Raw genomic sequence first — 23,624 nt, 5'->3', positions numbered from 1 at the left:
GACGTAATAATTTCATCCCACCAAGACATGTGACCGTCCAGAACCACAACGCATCAGGATTTTTCACTTAACGCTGTTAGTGTGGACTGGAATGTCTCGGAGCAAAATCTGTCATTAACGTAAAAACAAATGCAGGGATTTTAACGCCGTCCTCTGTAAACAAATTGGGGTTTAACTCATATTGTGTGTTATCCTGAATAAAGTCCATTAGGGACGATTTACATAGTCCTTGAATAACATACACAATGGGAAAGCCCCCCCACATTGCTGAGCGGGAGCAGAGGATTAGATTTTCCTACATGTGTTCCCAGAATTGCTCTTTCATCTTACTGGCTAATGTCTACTAATACAGGAAGACAGAAATAGATTTAGTTAGTGCCTGTGGGACATGAAACTGCTAAAATACCAGCTGAGACATTATCCTGCACTTCTTGGTTTTCCTGCTATTTACTTGATGGTAATGTTCTTGGTTTTTATTCCTTCTTTTCTTTTGCCCAATCCATGGGAATGCATTCATATCAGGAGCTGAATCAAGAGTATGAGGAGAAGAAGGCCCAGTATGAAAGTTGTGCTGCTGGTTTGGAGAGCAACAGATCCAAACTGGAACAGGTAAAGTTCATTTTACTTATTTTTGTTCATGCTTCTTATGGTTATGCGAGAATTAAATGTTTTCCGTCCTTTTTGCTTATGATGAAAATTGTCCTCATTTATCAAATCACAGGAGGTGAAAGCGCTGAGGGAGGAGATGGCCCAGAACGAAAACCGATACCATTACATCAACTCTATGTCAGAGGCCAGTGATTTTGCTAAATTATTGTTTATTGCTGAAGAAAAACACAATTTTTGCCACATTGGCTTTGTCATTCCTTAAACAAATATAGAAAGATTTAAAGGAGCAGTATTATGTATAATCGATTTTTTTTTTCTTTCTATCATGGTATAATGTTATTCGTTCATAATGAACATACCTGGAGTGTTGATTTGATTCTATCATGCATGTCTGAGCAATCCTTTAATCTGAATGGCAACTATTAATTGTTCAAAACACCTGGGTTAACCTAGCTCCGCCTTCAAGAACAAAGCTCCCCCTCAGAGCTACAGTTTCAAAACGTCCGCCTCACAGAGCAGCCCTCCGCTGTGACTCTCCCACTCAGCTCCTTCAGACTAGCCAACAGCAATTAGCAAACAGCAGCTGAGCTCATTATAGGATCTACATCTTAGTGAAACGCTGGTAAAATGCTGTTAAAGGGTTAATACAGGAGCCATGCTGTGCTGACTTCCTGAAGGCGGAGTTCCAGAAAGAGTATGAGTTTTCTAAAGAGACAGAGGCCCAGTTTCAAAGTATTAAATTATGAAGTCAAATTTCTTTTAAGTCATATTTGATATATACAGGATTTTTATAACAATCAAGTAACAGTTACTTGATTGTACTATAGAATGGCCTGGAAAATACATAATGCTGCCCCATTAAAATTTTATTTTTCCATCTACAGCGGGAACATTTTCCAAGAGACCTGTGGCGGGGGGGGTTTTGCTACCAAACACCCACCGCCACAATTAAAATGGTGATCTTTGCATCTCTGTCATCTGCAGATCATTGAAATGCAAATTCAGCGCGCTGCTGGAGAGATGAAGGCCTATGTGTCATCTGATCCACAGGAGAAGAAGAAGACCATCAGGTGAGCCTGTCGGGCTTGGCCTGCCAGCTGCTCGCCGGAACCACATCCGTTTTTCTTTACCTAAGACTCTTGTTACATAAGCATTAATCTGCTGACACTTTCTACTGACTGTACAGAAGAAAGTCAGATTACCACACCTTTCAGAATAAAGATAAGCTGAATTGACACACCTTTTCTAAACAAAAATCACCGGGTGAAAAGTGACTTTTCTCACCCCATCCGTTTATGTTTTTTTTGTTTGGTTTTGTTCTGCTGCTTCGTTGCAGGGAAGTGTACATGAAGAACATTGCAGAGCAGGAATTACTTGGCAAGGTGAGAGGAGACGATCTAAGCGCTGACTAAGATGAAGCAAAAAATGTGTTCTTGGAAATGTTCCCTTATTCTGCCAAAAAACAGTCTGAAGGCTGACAGATTGGAAACGAAGGTTTATGGAAAGCTCACACAGCTGGAGTCTTACAGATTCAAGCTATAGATATTTTCATGTGTAGAATTTTACCTTTTATTTAGGGCTGGGCGATATATCAATTAACTGAATTTTTGAAGATTTAACTTTTGGAAAATCTGGATTTTTTATTATTATTTATATTTTTTTCATTAATGCACTACTTGGGTTTCCATAGTTTCCATAGACATCAGCCTGTCCAGGGCGGCCATCTTGTTTAACAAGTGTGTTTTACAGCTTCACTGAATTCAGGTGGCAGGTCATCACTACGGTGGAATATTAGCGATGATATGATTCTTTTTTTTTTTAATTATGAGAATAAAGTTATAATATAACAAGAATAAAGCAGTAATTTTATGATGACTGCAACACAACAAATAAAAAATTTGTTGAGCATCTTGTAAAATTAGACTTTGAGATCCATCTTACAGATAATCAAATGCTTCATCTTCTAATACATCTGCATCAGACTGCAGAACTCTGAAGCCATTTATTTACGACTTTATTTTGAAGAAAAACACACGGGATAGTTTGGTCATGTCATATCCTCATAACTCCACAAGATTTTTTTTTCTCATCAAAGTAATTTTCTCTTATAATTTTAGGACATTTTTCTGATAAAACTGTCTTTATTCTGCTAATATAATGAGCAAATTCTCGTAATTAAGCTAAACTTATTGTAGCTTGTCACTAATACTCCATTGTACAACTCACAGAAGGAGGGATTGGAACAAAAAACACTTTTTAAACATATTTTCTGTCAGTTGTAAAAAAGTTTTTAGAAAAGAAAGTTTTTAAAAAATCTAATAAAATCGGATCTGGTATGAAATAAAAATCTGAGATTTTTTTTTATTTTTTTTTAAGCCCAGCCCTACTTTAGCTGGTGTTCTTTAAATCAACGTTCAGGGACCAAACCTACAATTAAGAAAATCTATTTGTGGATTTTTTTAAACAAACACTTACACCTCTGAAGAAAAAGAAGACAAATTACATATTGTAGCCATATTATCATTAAAACCTAAATAAAAAACAAAATTGTATTATAGAACACTTTATTAAGGTTTAATTAGGTGTGTTAAGATATCTTGGCTATGAAATACTTTTGAAACAAAATATCTACTCACCGGTTTTAAAACCTTAAATTTGCACAACTTTATGCCTTTTATTTATTTATTTTTGTATTTTTATCTTTGTATTTCAGAAGCTGCGTGAAGAGCAGAAGGTCGTGAGGGAGAACCACAGCGCCAACATGGAGCAGATGCAGATGTGGCGGGACCTGGAGCAGCTGATGGAGTGCAAGAGGCAGTGCTTCATAAAGGCTCAGAACCAGGTTTCTATTGGTCAGGTCATTCAGGAGGGAGGCGAGGACAGGCTGGTCCTCTGAAGACGTGATGCTCCCACGCTGTCTATTTGCTACGCTAGATGAAGCTTTGCATCCTTCATCCTCCTGTAACACGGCCAAAACATTGTGAAGATTGGATTGTTTCCAGAATCGGCCAAGTTAATTCTCCCTCTCTTAAATGTTTTGGACCAGAGATGTTGAGCTTCACTTGATAGTTTATATTTTGAGACCTCTGACCTCTGGCAATGTCCACATCTTAAAGGACACACGTCTCTGGTCAAGGGGTTTCTCTTTTGTCAATCCCTTTTTACACACCTTTAAGGATACTCTTTCAGTCAAACGTGTCCAAACATATCGGCGAACAAAGTGGTGCACTTGGGGTGTGACAGCGGTCAGCTATTTTTGGCAGCACAAAGCATGACCATGTGCAGGGGTTGTGAGGTCCAGATTTGGATTTCACTGGGACCATCAAGACCACTGGGGGGGGGGATAAGAGATTCCTGTGCTTGTTAAATTCTTTGTCCATTTCTAATTGTTGGTAACATTGAGCAACATTCAAGTTATCGATCCTTAGTTCCTAACTGTGTTTTATATGTGTTTGACTGCATTAAAGTTTGCAGTTCTGAAAAGGTCTGCCCACTATTCACAGCTTTTACTCTCGAGAGGAGATCGAGTATCTGATGTTTTGTTGTCCAACTTCTATTATGACTAATGGAGAAATCCTATAACCTTTGGAGTGTTTGAGTGCCTCACTGTGTTCACAGTACTCCAACTATCTGCAAGGAGGCTTCAGGGTTGCACTCTGCCTGCCACAGAAACTTAATCTGCTGCTGACAGCGTTAGAGGCTCTCCAATCCAACAGATGAGGTGTGCGTTCGTGTCTGACCGGGCATCGCCACACTGTTGTTGCTCCGCCACATCGAAACTTCTTGCCGCCTTATTAAGACATGTTAACAGCTGATGTACGCCAGACCTGTAAAACATCCAGCAGCTGAATTAAGAACCGAGACGAAGCTGAGATATTGACCTAATGCTCTGCTAGATGTTCAACAAATTGACAGCTTTAACAGTTTTTGTTGATAACTTGGATTTATAGATCCTGCCAAATAATACTCTCTGTTAAGATCACATTACGTAATCCTGAGCTAATGATCTCTCTGTGGTCTGAGCTGCTGTTTGTCTGTTCAGTGACTGTCTCTGACATGACTTCAATGTTCTACCTAATGTTTATGCTCTGCACAGCGACCATGAGCTCATTCCAGTTTTAAAGTGGCAGTATTGAGCCGTTCAACACAATCGAGTAACTATGTTGACTTCAGTTGTTATGAAAATGCTTTATATATAAAATATGACTTAAAGAAATTTGACTTCATAATTTAACACCTTGAAATTGGGCCTCTGTCTCTTTAAAAACTCCTGCTCTTTCATCGTGTTGTGATGACTTCAGAAAGTCATCACAACGTGGCTCCTCTGTTAATCCTTTAATAACGTTTTTACCACCGTTTCACTCATAAGTTGCTCCTATAATGAGCCCAGCAGACGCACAGTTCCACCAAGTATTTGCTAATTGCTGCTGGCTAGTCTGAAGGAACCGAATTGGAAAGCTATATTGCTCTGTGAGGCAGAAGCTTGGAAACTGCAGCTCTGAGGAGGAGCTGCGCCTTGAAGGCGGGGCTAAGTCCACACAGGCGTTTTGAACAGCTGAATGGTTGCCACGGAGATTCAAGAATTTCTCAATCAGGCATGAAAGAATCAAGGCAACACTCCAGGTATGTTTTCATTAGGGAATAGCATAATAACATGCTGTAAAGCTAAAAACAAAAGTCGATTTTCAATATCTTCTTTATTAACCAAAAATAAATACTCTCCTTTTAACTCATCACAAGCTCCATGTGAGGTAAAGTGTGGAAGTAAAAGACATGTGCTCTATATTTGTGTTTCTCTAAAATGATTTAAATCAATCAGATTTTTACATAAGCTCTGCAAAACCGATAAAACTATTTAAAGGAATACTAAATATTACTTATGTAGTCATTTAAAAGTCTCAGAGAGCATCATTAACCGAGGAAAACAAAAATTATTATAGGCAATTAAACATTTAAATTTAGAAACCACAATCTGTTTTTTATTTTAGATTTTAAAGTTAAAAGAAAATGTCAAACTTTTAAAGTAAGACACTGGAAATAAGTTGTTTACAGCCAAAAGACCAAAAACAAAAAACAAACAAACAAAAAAAAAAACTCCAAAGCGGCACGAAATGAAAAAAAAAAGATGCTTGTACCATCAACACTTCTATTTAACTTTTTTGTAATTTTTTTTTTTTTTTTTTGCAAATAGTTAATGAAAATCTTTCTATATTATATGTCAGAACTCTTCTCAGTTTTGTAATACTGCTATTAATGTTAGAAGTATAACTACTTATACTCCCATTATTGACCAAAAATAACGGGAGTGGTTTAGATGCAGGTTTAGACCACTGACCTAGTCAAAGTAGAGACCTAAATCCAACCGAGAAGTCATGGTAAAATTCTCAATTTGACCTATGACATGTACAGAAAAATGTCAGCAATGTATCATTTTGCTGTCGATTCACACTTTTGTGATACCGTATTGGCCTATTAGATAAAATCAAAAGTGACAAAAATGCGGAAAAGAACAGGGTTTTCTGCAAACTGTTCTCTACCAGATCATGATAAAGATCATAAAAAAACACTTGCACAAGATTTGTTTGGCTTAAGTATTTGCATATTTTGTTCCAGGGAAAGACACATGTGAACATTTTTACAGTTGTTCAACTGGGTCTTGTTTATTATGATTTGTTTATTTGCTTTTTATTACTTCCATGCAAAACTCGAGGGGTTAAAAAAAACCCTCGAGCCTGAGCGTGTAATCCTAACAATTTGAGTCGGCAGCGGTAAATAAACACGATATTCCAGCCTCGCGCTTCCCAGCGACTTCCTGGGTTCTTTCATCTGGCACTGGTTTGAACGCAGCTGCCAGCGTTCCTCCAATGATAGGAGTCCACATGCAGCACGGGGAAGAGAGGCAGCAGAGAGGCGCCTTGCTTTCATAAAAGCAGACTGAGAAGACAGAGTGGAAGCACAGAGAGTTGCGCCACGGTGAGGCAGGAAACGGCACCGGGAGGACTGGACCGAATGCAGTCCCGAACACAGAGCACTGCCGCAGATACGTCCCCACCAACAGCGGAGACCAGCGGAGCCTCACACTAACCTTCACCCGGACAAGAAGGAGAAGTTCGGGTCACCTTTGCTAGAAAAAAAAAAAGAAAAAGGAAAACAGAAAGAAAGAAAGCGTCATTCGCGTGCAGATAATCTTAACAGGGAGCCGGGGGAACACGTTACACTGCCGACGGTAGCTAACCGAGAGTGAATGTACGCTCTCAGTTGGCACACTCATTATTTCTCCGAAAAGTACTGACAGCTTCCAAGAGCCACCGAGTCTCCTCAGACTAATTCAGGTGAAGCTCAGTGGGAAGGAGCCGTCCGCCATGGAGAACGCTCACACGAAGACTGTAGAAGAAGTTTACAGTTATTTCTGCGTCAATGAGAGCACAGGACTTTCTCTGGACGAGGTGAAGCGGCAGAAGGAGAAATGGGGCCTAAACGGTAGGAACAGCTTTAGTTCCCATAGCCTGCCGCTGAGGCTGGTTGCTGCCGTGAATGAGACGCGTTTCATGCATGCTACTGTAACGTGAACGCGGCGTGCTCCGTGTTCTGTACAGGGGTAAAAGTCAGCTACATCATCGGTGATACCCGGTGGTCTGTGAAGGGATTTTGGCTGACGTCACCAGTGCTGACCTCCAGGGTTTCCCATCATTTCCATAGTAACAAATTAGTCATTACAGAGAGTGTGGCTTATGTAAGGTGTCGTCAATTTTTTTTGTGTGTGGTGTGTAAACAGGTTGCGCCTGTTAACCAGAGCCAAATTATGGTGTGGATGGCATGGTTAAAGTCAGTTTAATTTATTTACACAGCGCCAATTCACAACAAATGTCATCATGGGGCATTTTACAAAAAACATAATTTAAATTTAATCACACATACGTCATCTAACAGTATAGTAAGCTCAGTTAATTATTCAAAGTAGTTTAAGAAAGTTTCTATCTAAGGACAACACATCATCTCTTGTGGCTGGAGATCTGGCAGGCATACAGCCCCGGGTCACTGAAGTGACCCTCATGTGTCAGAGTTAATCTCTGTTGTTCCAGACTTTAACAGCTGCTTTATAATAATATCACCTGGGGGTCACATAGAGCATTCTCCCCTTCTCCTAAATCCCTCCTGACCTTTACGCAAATGGAAAATCTGAATGCCTTTTACCGTAATGTTTTACACTAAGTGATTTAAAATCAGATATTACTAGAAAGTTAGCAATGACTGCAGTAAAACTGGTTGTACAGCTATCGTTTGACCCAAAAAATGAATGAAACAACTTCTCTCTCTCCTTTTTTTTTCCCCCCTGCTTGGATCAACCCGCACATCTCTGCACACAGAGTTACCGGCAGAAGAAGGTACTTGCTCTTGTCTCTGACGTTTGTTCCTGATAAGTTCCTACGATGTTGTTCTTTTTTTTTTTTTAGTAACTGTACTCTCCTGTCTGCAGGGAAATCTTTATGGGAGCTCGTCCTGGAACAGTTTGAAGATCTGCTCGTTCGAATTCTCCTGTTAGCTGCATGCATATCTTTTGTAAGTCTACACCGTGGTTTCATCACACATTTTAAATCAGATGTAATACTTCCTTCATACTAACTTCACTTACTTCAACCAAATGTTTACATTAAGCTCCAGCTGCTGGTGGGGGTTTGAATAAATCCAGTGTGATGAATGCAAGTGCGGCGCATGGCGCTGAAGTGTGAACGTCTTCGGTTTGCATAGCTGTGCCGGCGGGTTACGCTTATTTAGGAAGGAGCTAAATAGCTGAGATGGCTCGCAGCTCATCTGAGGAATGGTGACAGCAGCGGTAGCAGCACTGAGTCACTGTCACCTCGCTCCTCTGATCCGTAAGAATGATGAGACGCCAAGCAGAACCGCTTCGGAATGACTCAAGCTGATCTCGTCTGGGCTGCTGCTGACTTTCAGTGTTTAATAGCAAGTGGACAGTAGTTATGTAATGACAAAGTGTAAAAACTGGTTCAATCCTCATTTTTTTGGTTTTGTACTTTCGAAGGAACTTGGATTGCATAAAGGAATGTTTTCCCAAGCAGAAATGAACTGTTGAAGGGGCAAAATTATGTTTTTTCCAGGAATATTTTACCACTTTATAGCATAATCAAGTAACTATGTTAACTTCAGTTGTTATAAAAATGCTATATAGAAATATGACTTGAAAGACATTTTACTTCGAGATTTACAAAGTAAATTGAAATTGGGCCTCTGCCTCTTTAAGAAGCTCTTTCTGAAACTCCGCCTTCAGGAAGTCATTTCAACATGGCTCCTCTATTAACCCTTTCACAACGTTTTTTACCAGCGTTTCCCTGAGAAGTAGCTCATATAATGAACTCAGCTGATGTGCAGTCCCACCAGGTGGTTGCTAATTACTGGTGGTTAGTCTGAAGGAGTTGAGTGGGGGAGTTAGAGGGGAGGTCTGCTCTGAAACAGCAGCTCAGAGGGAGAGATTCATCCTTGAAGGTTGAGCTAGGTTCATCCAGACGTTTTGCACAGCTGAATGTTTGCCACGGGAGATTTAAAAGATTTCTCAGACATGCATGAAAGAATCAGAGCAACAATCCAGCTATGTTTTTTATGAAGGAATAACATAACAAAGCTCAAAAATGTTAATTTTACATAATACTGCAGCGATTATTTGTGATTATTTGTCCAGATGAACAATTAGCAAAGCTGCGTAGCGATAGACGAGCCTCTGCATCTGCCTGTGTGCTGATATGCAGCTCGCCGCGTCTGTCAGGGGATACAGAGGTGTCGGTGGCTGCTGTCTGACAGGGGAACAGAACACCACTCCAGACCAAATTTGGACTCTCACTACTCAGGGAGGGCTCTCCATTCAGCTAATGCACACATCCATGTGCACTTCACCTCAGACCAGTTTAGACACTTTGACCGTCATCAGCCCACTCCTACAGCAGCGTTCCTGAATCGTCCTTTAAAAGTTTTCAGTCGTTTTACGATGACTTTGTTTTGCTGTGAAAATAAAGGATAGCTGGAAGCGATTAGATATTTTCTGAATATTTTGTAAATTTGCGGATTAATCGGATAGTTACTTTGTGGATTTGTTGATCGGGAGATGGTTGCTGATTGTTGTGAAAGGCTGACTACAACAATCTCCTCGACGGTTTCTGTTTTATGACAATTATTATATTTATAGAGTAGTTATAGTTACATATCCACTCAGCTACAGCAGATGTATTTGTTTTAGGCATTTAGAAATAAAAATTGCACAGTTTAATACATAAAGAGTATATTACATGACCTAATAACTTTAATTGGATAGAAACAAGAACCAGTTATTCCTGATAGTGCTAAAAGATTGACTCAATCAAACTTTATTTGTGTAGCCTTTTTCAGAAATGCAACGCAAACTGCTGAACAGAGATTAAGAACAATTGGAAATAAAAAAATCTCAGTTTGATCAAAATAAGTGCAAAAAACGTGAAATACTTATAAAATGATAGAGTACAGAGAAGTGAGAAAATGCAGAGGAAACATTAGAACCAATTAAAATCGTATCAGAAATCCAGTTTTCCAGGATAATACATAAACTGTAAACACAGAAATGTATGAAATGTAAATCAATAGCAAAATATATATGTAAATCAAATACATAAGAATATAAAATTTGATAGACTTACTAAATAAATAAAACAGACAATGTAATATGGCAACAGCTAAGTAAATGTCAACTCAAAGCCAGATTTAATAAATAAGTTTAAGGTTTGCTTTAAAGATTAGTTAAACCTCTGGTTAAATACTAACATAACACTGTGCCTGGATGATGAACTAAGACCACTTTGTGTGATACTTTTAAAATCACAAAAAGCACATTTAAAAGTACAAAAACTCACCTAATGCATCATCTTAAGTTTCATGACATAACGAAATTACAAAGGGCTGATTGGATGCTACATTTGGTACGATATGCCCACACAGGATACTTACATGCTCATGTAGAGTGTTGGGCAGATTACACAATGGTACAGAAAGGAAAGTGTAACAGCCTTCACTCAGCCAGCTGACGAACAGTGCACAGCACCACCTGGGAGAGAGGCCTTGAACATCCAAACCATCTGAGAGAAAAAAACACGACTCATTCCAGCGGTTCTTTTAGCATCTCTGTCAACACTTATTGTGGCAAACTGTTCCAGTTTCAAAAGCAAAATGTTTCACTGCCGGCTGTTCTCTGTTGGGCGTCGCGAAGACACAGACATCTTTTGTAAACTTTTAGGCTCTAAATTTTCACTTCCTGAGCAGTAAGATACATAGCTCTTTGTAAAATTGATTGTTTCATTACATTATGGAAAATGAGCTAATAACTTGTGACGCACAGGATACTTTTAGAGCTGTTTCTTTTACAGGAACACCTAATTAAGTCATTACGACCCGATGACACACAACACTCTGGTGCAGGTTTTAATGGGCTTAATGAGCTTGCAGGTCAACACACATGGGCTTTTTTTTTTCTTCTTCTTTTCAGGCAGATTCATGCCTGTACCGTGTATGAAAGCCCGTAGTATTAGGGTCAGAATTAGTGTATTTCTTAGATGTACTTTGGTGAAAGTCTCCAAAAACCTTTTCAGCTAATTTCAGGTAATTGTATTTTCAGGTCCTGGCGTGGTTCGAGGAGGGAGAAGAAACAATCACAGCGTTTGTGGAGCCTTTTGTAATTTTACTTATTCTCATCGCTAACGCCATCGTTGGAGTGTGGCAGGTGAGACGACGCGTCAGACACTGGAAAGCTCTTTAAACAGCTGCGTTTCCATTCACCACATGATTGCATTATTTCTAAAATAAGTTTGCTTAATGGAAACATGCCAGTTTGAAATAAAGCATGTTTGTCGATAAAAAAAATTAAGAGTGGGATGAGGTGGTTTTTTTTTTTCAACTGGTTAACTTTGCAAAACTGCAAAAACAAACACTTTTTGTTCACATCACACAAGTCAAATAATCAACAACCGGATGCTGCCACTGACGCAAAACACAAATAAAAAGACGACAGGAAGTAGTTGGAGGATGATATTAGCGGCATGATTTTTAATGACTTATATGAGAGAGTTTACTGTCTACCTTCAAACATTGAAAAGTCAGGTGTATCTGTGTGAAATGGAGTTATCATAATCGGCCAAATTCTAATCTGGTGAAAGTAATTAAAGGTTTATTTGATCAAGGATGCAAATATAATTCTGTTGTAGAACATCTTAACGCAAGAAACGATAGTCTGCATCCTTTAGTTAGATTTTACCAGCACTGTAGATGAACACTGTGTACTGGAAGTTATTTTCGTCTCAAAGAAAGGCTTCGCATTGAAGAATAATAAAAAAAAACTGTGTGGGCTGGCCATTCTGAGTGATGTTTGCCTGGCTATATAATGATGAATATTCTGGTGAAGGGAAACTGGGAAAAGACTAAAAGAAAAGGTTTATAGAAAACTGAAATGTGACCAACTAAAATGCATAATGAACACAAACATGCTGTAGCTCACAAATGTATTCATATTCCCAAAAACTTCTCCAGATTTTTTTCACGTTATAATCGGATTTTATGTGGGAGACCGACACAGAGTAGTGAATATTTTTTAAGTGAGATTATTAATATGGATGGTTATTCAAATTTGATCTCAAATAAAAATGAGAAAAACAAAATGGAGTAAAAACCTTTTGTCAGTTTTGCACATTTACATTTACTCAGAGTGGAGGGGAAGCTTCTGTGAACATCAGTTTTCAAGGTTTGCTAACAGACAAATCTGCTTTGATCTAAACCATTCCAGCTCTGGCTCTATGTTTAGTTGAACCTCCTACTCAGCATCTGGTTTTTTGCAAGTCTTCTTTAAGAAATGTCGCTGTATTTAGCTCCATCCATCAACTCTGACCAGATTTCTTGGTCTTCATGATGCTGTTTGTTCACCAATATTCTCTAACAAACCTCTGGGGCCTTCACAAAACATCTGGATTAATACTAAAAGTAAGTTACATACAGTGTGGACTCTGTTTACTCATCAAGCAAAAGCTAGATAAGATTGCACTGACACAGTTTTCAGATGTCTAAGTGGTAAAGATGTTAAAAAAAACTTCACAATTATGAACTACCATGTTGGTCTATCCAAGTGAAATAAACTTGGTTTAAAAGTTTGTGAAGAAGTCCTGCAGATATGAATACTTTTGCTTGGCACCTCAGCTGTTGATGTGGCTTGCATCAGTAGCGAATACAGATGTCGCACCAAACTCTTGTCTTCCTCACCAGGAACGCAATGCTGAGGACGCCATCGAGGCTCTGAAAGAGTACGAGCCGGAGATGGGGAAGGTGTACCGGCAGGACAGGAAGACGGTGCAGAGGATCAAGGCCAGAGAGATTGTACCGGGTGACATTGTGGAAGTGGCTGGTAGGTTTTCCTGCATTCTTCTTTCTACTTGAACTCATTTGACTTCATGTCTTGCAAAAGCCTATATATTAATATAATATGGAAAAGGTTTAAAGGAGCAGTACTTTGTAAAATAAATTTTTTTGAGCTTTACATTATGTTATAATTTTAACCCTCATCAAAAACACACCTGCAGTGTTGCCTTGCATGTTTGAGAAATCCTTGACTCTCTCTTTGTAACATAGTTACTTGATTTTGCTACAAAATGGCACTATGTGCACGCATAATACTGCCCCTTTAAAAGACCAAAACCACTTTTAAATATTTCATATTATAAACTTTTTCTGGATATTTAGACAGAAACCTTTTGTTTTCTTAGGAGAGTTTCTGAACGTATTTCTCTCTGCTGCAGATAAGTCCTATAATTGCTCGAAGGTCACGATTTACATTTAGCAACAAGCTCACGTCTGTCCAAGCCTAAGAGCCACTGCAGAGGTGACTCACCCTCCAAATGTGATGTACCAGTACTTTGAGATGTTCCTGTTAACCCATTGTGTCTAAGCGATGGGTAAAACAAAAAATTAACACTCCCTTGTCCTTTTTGTTTGTATTTCTACACACACACACACACGCCTATTTTAAATTCATCTCCTGCATCCTCCCAACGGATCCGCTGTGAGATTTTTCCCACTGTGCTGTCAATGAATTGAGCGCCGGAGTAATTCAAGGTCCAGTCAGCGTATTTCAGCAGCTAGAAAATCCTCAGGATGTACAGCTCTGCTTCTGAAAGTGCCCACTCACTTATATAATTCTGCAGAGGGATGAGCGGAAACCGGCATGCCGAGGAATGTCCTCAGAAACAGCGGCTCCATCTCGTACTCAGTATGACCCTAAGTCGATGAAGCGATGGTCACAGTTTGTGTGGATAACAAAAGGTTTTATTTTTAGCCATCATTGGCTGTTTAGATTATGGAATGCTGTATTTATAGAGGCAGTGACAGTCATGAAAATGACAGGTGCCTGGTCCCACCCTGAGCCTCTCCTGATCATGGAATATAGCAACAGAGGGACTTCATGCTAACCTTGACAGGGACAAATGGAGTCAGTCCTGGTCTTAATGTTTGGGATTTTCTCTGTTAAAAAGAAACTGACCGCTTAAATGTTTGGTTCAAACTTAAAGAGAGACATAGAGAGTAGGCGATGGTGGCAACAATGGTAGGTGAATAAATGTGTGAAGGGTGTTGGGTTCCTCTGGACTTGAAGGAGTGCTATACAAGTACAGGTCATTTAGGATTTCCATCTACGGGTTTTGAAGCGGATCAACCAGCAATGACGGTAAGAGTTCACTCAGCAATCGGTGGATCGATAGTTCGATCTGCCTACCCTCATCGTTTCTGTCCCTGGAGAAGACGATTCACCCACCTTGCCTGCTTGTGTTGGTCAGAAAGGCCCATGGGGGAAAATGGCAGTCTGCCTTCTGTCTGCCTGCCCCAGGACAGCTGTAGCTATGATCCAGTAGCTCTCCATCATCACCGTGTGAATGTTCCCTTTGAGATTTCAGCTTGAGATATGAAGGGGATTATAAATAAAATCGATTGTCATTATGAAAAACAATGTAGAAATTTCTCTTGAGTTTCCTGCCTCTGGTAAAGCACAAATCCACTATTGTGAAAATTCACTTTTTGGCAAATGTGTTTCCATCTCCCCTTTTGTGCATTCATTTTCTGTTTGGAAAATCCAAAAACGACCTGAAACAAATGTAAAGTTTTTCGAATTTTGCTGTTTCAGTACATCTTTTCTAATGAGATACTTTAAAATGTGCATAAAAACATTGATGGAAAGAGAGCCAGTAGCTGTTGACCATAAAATTGCATGTTAGAATTATGAAAATAAATATAATTGCATATCACACCAATTTTGGACAAAAAATCAAACTTTTTTCCAGAACAAGTTGCTGCGGTAAAATTGGGTGGTTTTTCAGCAGTATCGAAATGTATGTATTTCGCGAAACTTTAGTGGAAAGACTTTTTTTTTTTGCTTTTCTTATTAAATGGAAACACTGCACATGGAACTTTTTTTTTAAACATTAGCTTAATATTTACAATGTTTTGCGGACATTTGTAGCTAGTAGTGAGACGCGCCCTCTCCTCCTGCAGAAAGCTCTTGATGAAAGCAGCGGGATGCTGCTCTGTCAGCAGCACGAGGCTTTCTTAAAAAGAGCGTCCCAGCAGGCAGCAAAGAGCGGACGTTTATCCCGCAGTCGGGACAAACTCGTCAGTTGTACATGCATTCTAAATCCTCCTCATATCTCTTACAATGGCTCCCGTCCTACTATTCCCCTCTGCCCTCCCCTAGCCGAGCTTCAAAGTGACCCGTGCCATGTGGAGGCGGAGTGTGATGATGATGCAAAAGCTGGCCGGGTGGCTGAGACGGAGGACGCAGAGATGAGTCCTCCGTGGCTTCCTCTTCTGTGGGAAGAACAGCCAGAAAGCCCGTCCTGCATCTCCCAGCTGCTGCTTTCAGCATTTCCATTTTCTCATGCCTGAACACAGCTTCACTGTTAAAGTTTTCATTCAGACCTTGATCAATGTCAACCCATTTCATTTATTTATGCAACAAAATTGGTGATTGTATTCTCTGCATTTTTTTTATATATCAGTAGGAGTGATTATTTAAAGATTTGCCATAAATAATAGTTTATGGTTTTATGACAAGGCTAATAAAGTTAGTTTACAAGCTCTGTTTGGATTTAAGTCCTTGTCATAACAGTGCACTCTGTCAGCTGCCAGTTTACTGTTTGGTTTTGAGGGCTTGCAAATTTGGATGTTCTTGTTGTGGAGTTCGATTGTGTGTGTATGTGTGTGAGAGAGGAGCGCTCCTGTTCTACCGGACAGAGAGTTGGAGAGAGAGCGATGACCTTATAGGGAAGCACTTCTGCAGATAACCGTTCCACCCCGCTGGGCTCTGTGCTCTGCAGTTACTGTACCCATCAGCACCCGCCGCTGAGATTCCAGACACCATGGAGAGTATGTGGCATTTACTGGGGTCTGGCAAGTGTCCGTTGTCACCGAGGGATGGTCTTTTGGCCAAAGGTTCCCACTTGTCAGCAAGACAGAAGCACTCTCATTTACCCCGACTGGGGAGACGGACAGGAACACAACCTCAGGGGGTCAGAGGTGCAGACGGAGGCGAGGCGGAGCTTCTCATCTGGCTCTGACCGATCTGCAGAACCGCAGCTTGGTTCAGTAGGATTGTATATAGTGTGGATAGAAATTTTCATCATGTGTTTAATGTTTACTGTAAATGCAAAGTGTTATGGGAATGTTATGATGTTCACAGCAGTAATTCTCTGACGTTTAGATGTATACAGATTCTTTACCACAACCGGTCCGCCGGCCGCACAAGTCTCGTTAGCTCTTTGTACCGTGGTGACTGCTGGGAATCCGTGCTATGCTCTCCGGTGACAGTCTAGATGCTGAAATGTCAGTCTGAAGAGAGGAGGCACACACTTGGAACATGAGAGGAATGCAGTCCTCCAGCCTGCTGTTAGCGCATCTGTACTTCCATCGATCGAAGCGTCTTCATGTTGGCAATTTAATGCAGCTGCAGCTGATTCATCTTCCACACACCACTTTAAATATTTAGTAGGGATTTTATGCAAATGTGAGTATTTTTGCAAACAAAAATCTAAAGTGTGGATTGCTTTGCTATTCAGCCCCTTTTACACAAATACCCTTAATAACATCCAGATTCCTTCAGAAATCACCTAATTAGGAAATACTCTAACCAAGTGTCATTTATTGCATCCTAATTGTGTAGGACTTAACCGATTAATCGGATCAATCATGATGAATCGATTATTGAAGTAATCATCAACTAATTTAGTAATCAGTTAAGCTTTAATTGGAGTGTACAGACTAAAAAAAGCAATTTGATGAAACAACACACACACCAAAAATGTGCAAAAAATATATACATTTTGCATTTAAGATTAAAAAAAAGAACTGTAGATATGTTCTATAAAAACTTGTCAATGATATAGTTACAGCTTCACCTGGTTCAAATTCTATAAAAGATAAAAAAGTCTTATAAATCACATTTTGCTTTTTTATCAGTTCATGTAAAAATTAGTCAGTGTTGATGTTTGAAGCAACAATGCTGTGTTGTTACATTTTAGGCAATAACATTTTTTTTTCATACTTAAAGAAAATAATTGTATTGTTTATTTTTTATAGTTTATGTCTTTTAATGTCTAACCAGTGTAGTGGAGATCAGTGACAAAGTGTGTGTACTGTGTTAAATGTATTTTTGATTTCAGACAAGCAGCACCCATGAGGGCACCAGAAAAATTTGTACAATCAATCGTAACCTATTTAAATAAAAATGTGCGAAGAATTTTAATAGCTACGGACTAAGCAATACAAAAGTAACTAATCTGCTCTCGAAAAAAATGTATCTGGTTGCCCCTGGTAACGGAAACAGCATTATGTTGCATCATGTGGCAGCTATCTGCTGCTGTTTTATGACAGAAAACTGAAATCCTGAGAAAACAATGCAGAGACGATGCTTTTATAAGAGAACTAACCCCTTGTTAAAGCTGACGAGTTTACATTAGCAACAGGGAGCCAAGAAACCAGCGACCTGTTAAATATTGATTTATCTTTCCCATCAGCAAACTGTTAACTAAACATCACGCTTCTGCTAGCGCTGTTGCCAGGGGAAACGAACACTGGTGTCCGGAGTCGAGGCTGAACGGTCACAGTGAAACGAACTTGTAAAACAACACGTTTGCAGACACGTTTAGGTTTCCTCGCTTTATTGACTTGTCATTTGCATTTCTCAAACACTGTTGATTTCTGAGTTTGAATCACGCCTTTCGCACACACATAAATGGAGCCGATGATTTAGTCAGTGGGACATGTGTTGGGAAGCCTGTTGATGTGAAACGGCCCACTCAACGTGACAGCCTTTGTTCAGCCGCCATCGGCACATGGAGCCTCCAGGCTGTCTCTGAGGAAGCCTGGACCGCTGTCGCCCCTAACATACAGCAGGTGCAGCTGCCACTCAAAGCTGGACGCCTTCAGTCTCAGCCTCACCTGCTATTTAAAGGTCTGTTTAAAAAGCACCTTGGGGAGTCGCAACGCACTTAATGCATCACCAGGTGTGAACTCAGTTCAGCATGTCTGCAATTGCTGGAGTCAGAGATGCATTGGCAAGCAGATATAAACCAGCACAAGATGCTTGGACAGCAACCAAAGAGGATGTTGACATAGAAGGACAAAGGATATACACATGCGTCATGAATGCAGGTCTGCAGTGGGACGTTCTGGACACTTCTGGCTTTTAATAGAGTCGCAGATTTTTAACAAGGTGCATGCAATCAAAAATTACAACAAAAAAAAAGAAGTAGAATGTGTCACTTCCTACTTCTTTGGTCATCTGTGTGAGATGTATTTGTACATTTGGTTCCTGTGATATAAAACATTAAAAAATGAAACAATAGCCACAGATAAAGCCCGATTCACTGTATGACTCTTTTCCTTTCCACTCATTCTGTTCACTCTCTCCATCAAAACAGCACATCGTTCCTTTTGTGTCCCTCAAGTTAATTCTTTCTTTTTAAAGGTACCGTATTAAATAAAATCAGCTGTTTTGAGCTTTACATCATGTTGTGATGTAAAAAATATACCTGGAGTGTTGCCTTGATTCTTTCATCTGTGTTTGAGAAATCCTTTAATCTCCCATGGCAACCATTCAGCTGGTTGTCACAGGAGATGCCTCCTCTCTGCTCCTTCAGACTAGCCAGCAGCAATTAGCAAACATCTGGTGGAACTGTGCATCTGCTGAGCTCAAAACGTTAAAGGGTTAATAGAATAAACGTGGTGATGACTTCTTAAAGGCGGAGTTTCAGAAAGAGCAGGAAGTTCTTAAAGAGACAGAGGCCCAATTTCAACGCATTAAATTATGAAGTCAAATTTCTTTTAAGTTGCATTTGATATATATTGCGATTTTACTATGACTAAGGGTAACATAGTCACTTAATCGTATTATAAAATGATACCATGTGACTGCAAAACATATAATACTGCCACTTTAAATAGAACCTGGTTGTTAAAGATAGCACCCACAGCAAACAAATGTGAAGCTAAAAAATGCGTGACTTGTAGTTTGATTTTAAATATTACCCTCTCTGCCTCCTGGCAATGAATAGTATATGTTGATCGATCTGTAAGGTGCAGTCTAGTCACAATCGTTAAAAGTGGCACTGAAGAAAAGAATGCTGATCTAACTAAACAACTGTTCACGACTCTGCTTTGTAACAGTGTTCATACTCAGTGTTGCTTTTACACCAGCTTGTTGTTCTAGTGTTGTTTTATAGCAGCTCAGCCTGTTGTAGCATTTGAGGACTAAGATAGAGTAAACACTGCATATTGCCACTTAAAAATAATCTGTTCTAAATTACCTACTGTAAATATTAATTTTATGTAGAGAGAACGTGGTTTGAAAAAGTGTTCTGCCTGAACGTTTTTTGTATTTATAGTAATATTTTTATTTTAGTCTATAAGATGACAAAATTTTGTTGTTTGATGTCAGCATTTTAAAGTATTGAATCAGATTTTATGATTAGAACTTGAGTAATATTTTTACTAAGTACTTTTTTACTCTTACTTGAGTAATTTCATGGAAAGATACTTTTTATTTTACTTGAGTAAAAGTAATGTAGTACTGCTTTACTTTGGCTCCTCTTTTAACCCTTTAACATTTTTTTTTACCAGCATTGCACTTAGAAGTAGCTTGTATAATGAACTCAGTTCTACCAGGTATTTACTAATTGCTGCTGGCTAGTCTGAAGGAGCTGAGTGGGGAAGGCTGCTCTGTGAGGTGAAAGCTTGGAAACTGCAACTGCAAAAGCTGCGTCTAGAACAGGGGTGTCCAAAGACGGTCCTCGAGGGCCGGCATCCTGTATGTTTTAGTTCTCTCCCTGGTTTAATACAGCTGGATCAAATGATGGCTCATTAGAAGGCCTAAGAAGAACATTGACATGCTGAAATGGTTGTTACTCCCACCAGGGAGAGAACTAAAACGTGCAGGATGCCGGCCCTCGAGGACCCACTTTGGGCACCCCTGGTCTAGAAGGTGGTGCTAGGTGCAACCAGGTGTTTTGCCATGGAGAATAAAAGAACATTTTACATACTACTGCCCCTTTAAAAAAAGTTAACTTGAGGGAAACACAAGGAATGATGCTGTCTTGATGACAAATGAGTTAGAAGCAAGAGTTTCAACTCCCTTTGTTTTGATATCTTTAGAAAATTTGTTATTTGTGGCTGTTGTTTCCTTGATTCTTACTCTACTATTGTTGTAGGATGTTTTGTGATACTCTGACACAGTTCCTAGGTCTATATGTGGATTTTGCCTGTGGAACTGTGCCATACCGTGAACCATTTCCCCAATTTCCACGCCTTTTATGTACCATTAGGATGTTGAATTGGGTCACAGCAATTCCGTCGCATCAAGATGGGCCTTTTCCTTTGAGACTGGCCTTTTATGGCTCACAAGTTCTTCATTTCCTTCTTTTTTCTCCTCTCTCTCTCTCTCTCTCTCTCTCTGGTTCTCCCTTTCTTCTCCTGTCAGTGATTGCTGCACTGTTTTCCTGTTGGGTGGCACAGCAAACATTTTGTAATGAGCGGCACTTTATCATTCCAGTTACAGCAAAGCTAAGTAATTGCCTTCACAGCACAGGCATCTCATTTGTTCAGCCTTCATTTGGCCAAGACACACAAAGACAGCCCTTACTAGGAACGCGATGAGGAGCTACTCAGCTGGTGATAAAATATATCACTGATATGCAAAGGCTGCAGCCCCAGCCCTCTATGAATCAGTTTAATGCCATTGTTCTGATTATGTTTCTGTCTTATTTGTTTGTGTACTCTCTCTAACTGGGCCATGTCTGGTTGTAGTTGGAGACAAAGTGCCTGCTGACATCCGCATCTGTTCAATCAAGTCAACGACTCTGAGGGTAGACCAGTCCATCCTGACAGGTGAGGCTCACAACATGGCAGACGCCAAACACTTTTTATTCAGTTCTACCTCACAGCGCTGTTGCTTTTATTACTTCTGTTTTGTTTTACCTTTTGCATTACTATGAAGTGATTAAAGAGTAGTTCACTGTCTGCTTGGCGACAGAGCAGTTCCCTGACAACCTTTAGGAAAAACGCCACATTCTTATGGTATTAGCACAAGAATTTAAAACAAATATATAAAATCTAGTGACAATCAAAATTTTTTTTGTTGAGTTAATCACATTTTAGTCAAAAGCCATACATCAACAAAGTAAGCAACATTCTCAATTGAAGAAACCCTTTTTTGTTCTGTGTTTTCCTCGTAGGTGAATCTGTGTCTGTCATCAAGCACACCGACCCCGTCCCGGACCCTCGAGCCGTCAATCAAGACAAAAAGAACATGCTCTTCTCTGTAAGACAAAATCTACTCTACTTTCTTCTAGGGCTGGGCGATGCAGCTGAAATCATGTTAAAAGCGTTCATATCAGTCGATATTGATAATTATTGGTTTGTTTTTTTGTTTTAAATATGCATGGCTTTTCCTGTTTTAGTCACAGTTTTCCTTTGTTATGAGGCTCAATGGCAAACATGAATGTGCTGCTGTGCATGTTACTCAACAGGTTGTTGCTAGGCAACCAAAGAGTGAGCGAGTTAGTTTAGTTTGTCATGAGAGCTTGAGCGGCTGAAGCCTTTCCTCTGCATACGTCCCCCAGAATGCAGTGTAGTTCAGACGTATTATCTATTGATATTGTTCATGTGTCTATCACATACGTTGCTATTGATTTATTGTCAAGTCTTACTTTCTTTAAAACATTTTCGTAAAAACTTTGTAGCACATATATAGATTGTTTTGTCGTTTCAAGGTGTGTGTAACGCTAACAGGTGTGTGTGTGACCCGCTGTTTCAGGGCACCAACATCGCCGCCGGGAAGGCCGTGGGCGTTGTCGTGGCCACGGGCGTCAACACGGAGATCGGGAAGATCCGCGACGAGATGGCGGCCACGGAGCAGGAGAAGACGCCGCTGCAGCAGAAGCTGGACGAGTTCGGCCAGCAGCTCTCTAAGGTCATCACCCTCATCTGCATCGCTGTGTGGATCATCAACATCGGCCACTTCAACGACCCCGTCCACGGCGGCTCCTGGATCCGCGGGGCGGTCTACTATTTCAAGATCGCCGTGGCGCTGGCCGTCGCCGCCATCCCCGAGGGCCTCCCCGCCGTGATCACCACTTGCCTCGCCCTGGGCACCCGCCGCATGGCCAAGAAGAACGCCATCGTCCGCAGCCTGCCCTCTGTGGAGACCCTGGGCTGCACCTCCGTCATCTGTTCGGACAAAACCGGCACTTTGACCACCAACCAGATGTCTGTCTGCAGGGTGAGGCTCACAGAAACACTCACACACTCCCTCTCTTGGTGCATTACTAAGCAGCTCTGTGATCGGTGTCTTTTCATCTTTTTACTTCCTGCCTACAGCCTGAGGACGTTGTCAGAATTAAGACAGTTTTCCTTATGATCAGGTATCCAGGGTTTTAACAAGCGGATAATGTGCTGCTGCTCCTCTTATCTACACGCAGCTGACAACTTGCAGAGCTGCTGTTGCATAACTGACCTTGCGTCACAAAGCAGCAAGACGGCCAGCCTGTGGTTGCTGTTTATCGCTCTGTATTAATCAGCAACACCACGCAGCTCCTTGACCATACATTATGGAAAAGGACATTTTGGCTGTCAGTAATATTTAATCCTTTTCTTTGCATTTTTTTATATCACTTTTGTTCTGTAGGTTGCTGCTGGTCTGTCAGAATAACACATTTGTCCCAGAAATTATTGCAGTAAACGATAATATTGTTCTTTTGAGACCATTTTCAAATGCGGTATCAATAATGGCATAAGAGTGCATATTTTCTCTCTCAGACTGATAAACTTTAACTGTGAAACATATTATAAATATCCAAAATGAAACACAATCAAAACCATAGAAAAATGGATTTTGATGTCTTTGTAAACAAAACTGCCCTTCAAAACATATTAATAATCAGAACAGAAATTATTGATCTCATTTTGATTTACCATCAAAATGAGATGGTAAATGCAATTACAATAAGCAATTTGTAATTGCTTATTGTGACAATTACATGGGAAGTTCATGATCAAATTAGAAAGATGTTAGATCTGATTCTTCAGATGATGATTTTGATTGAATTTATTTTTTCTCCTTTCCTATCAACTATAAACACATAAAAGAGAACAAATGTGGAGAAACTGACTAAAATAATAGGTTGACTTGGTCAAACAAGTAAAACAAAAACTGCAACAAACCTTCTTTCAAATGGCTCAGAAAGTACAATTATGAATTCTAAATATAATTGTTGCCGATCGAGAAGGTTTTTATCCAGTATAGGGATCAATAGAGCTGTTGGTATCTCTGTCAAGCGTCTCTACTTACACAGCATCTGCTTCACCAAATCTAACCTAGTGACTAGGTTAAGATAGTTGTTGGATTTTGTGTTTAGTTGATTTAATAAGAAAGAATATCTGATCTGTTTGAGTTGCAAACC

The 23,624-nt window shown here is 40.0% G+C and overlaps 2 protein-coding genes across 4 annotated transcripts in view; both read left to right on the top strand.

The window, feature by feature from the left end:
* ift81 (intraflagellar transport 81 homolog) overlaps nt 1-4,439 on the top strand; it is a 33,545-nt gene extending 29,106 nt beyond the window's left edge. The window contains exons 14-18 of one of the 2 annotated variants that reach the window (XM_015049111.1): nt 523-609; nt 722-793; nt 1,594-1,679; nt 1,946-1,991; nt 3,323-4,439. In XM_015049111.1, the coding sequence (XP_014904597.1) occupies nt 523-609; nt 722-793; nt 1,594-1,679; nt 1,946-1,991; nt 3,323-3,505 (474 nt within the window). In that variant the 3' untranslated portion in view covers nt 3,506-4,439. The remainder of the gene's footprint in view (nt 1-522; nt 610-721; nt 794-1,593; nt 1,680-1,945; nt 1,992-3,322) is intronic. The other variant, XM_015049112.1, reaches the window with a different exon arrangement.
* Nucleotides 4,440-6,423: 1,984 nt separating this feature from the next.
* The window catches only part of atp2a2a (ATPase sarcoplasmic/endoplasmic reticulum Ca2+ transporting 2a), a 28,120-nt gene continuing 10,919 nt past the window's right edge, over nt 6,424-23,624 (top strand). The window contains exons 1-8 of one of the 2 annotated variants that reach the window (XM_015049109.1): nt 6,424-7,089; nt 7,977-7,994; nt 8,087-8,169; nt 11,261-11,365; nt 12,895-13,033; nt 20,971-21,051; nt 21,399-21,484; nt 21,980-22,444. In XM_015049109.1, coding sequence (XP_014904595.1) covers nt 6,972-7,089; nt 7,977-7,994; nt 8,087-8,169; nt 11,261-11,365; nt 12,895-13,033; nt 20,971-21,051; nt 21,399-21,484; nt 21,980-22,444 — 1,095 coding nt within the window. In that variant the 5' untranslated portion in view covers nt 6,424-6,971. The remainder of the gene's footprint in view (nt 7,090-7,976; nt 7,995-8,086; nt 8,170-11,260; nt 11,366-12,894; nt 13,034-20,970; nt 21,052-21,398; nt 21,485-21,979; nt 22,445-23,624) is intronic. The other variant, XM_015049108.1, reaches the window with a different exon arrangement.

This window comes from Poecilia latipinna, unplaced genomic scaffold (assembly GCF_001443285.1).
Source record: "Poecilia latipinna isolate Pla-1442-1.1 unplaced genomic scaffold, P_latipinna-1.0 Scaffold927, whole genome shotgun sequence".
Classification (NCBI taxonomy): Eukaryota; Metazoa; Chordata; class Actinopteri; order Cyprinodontiformes; family Poeciliidae; genus Poecilia; species Poecilia latipinna.
The sequence above is the reverse complement of the archived record's forward strand: the minus strand, read 5'-3'. Positions and strand labels throughout refer to the sequence as shown.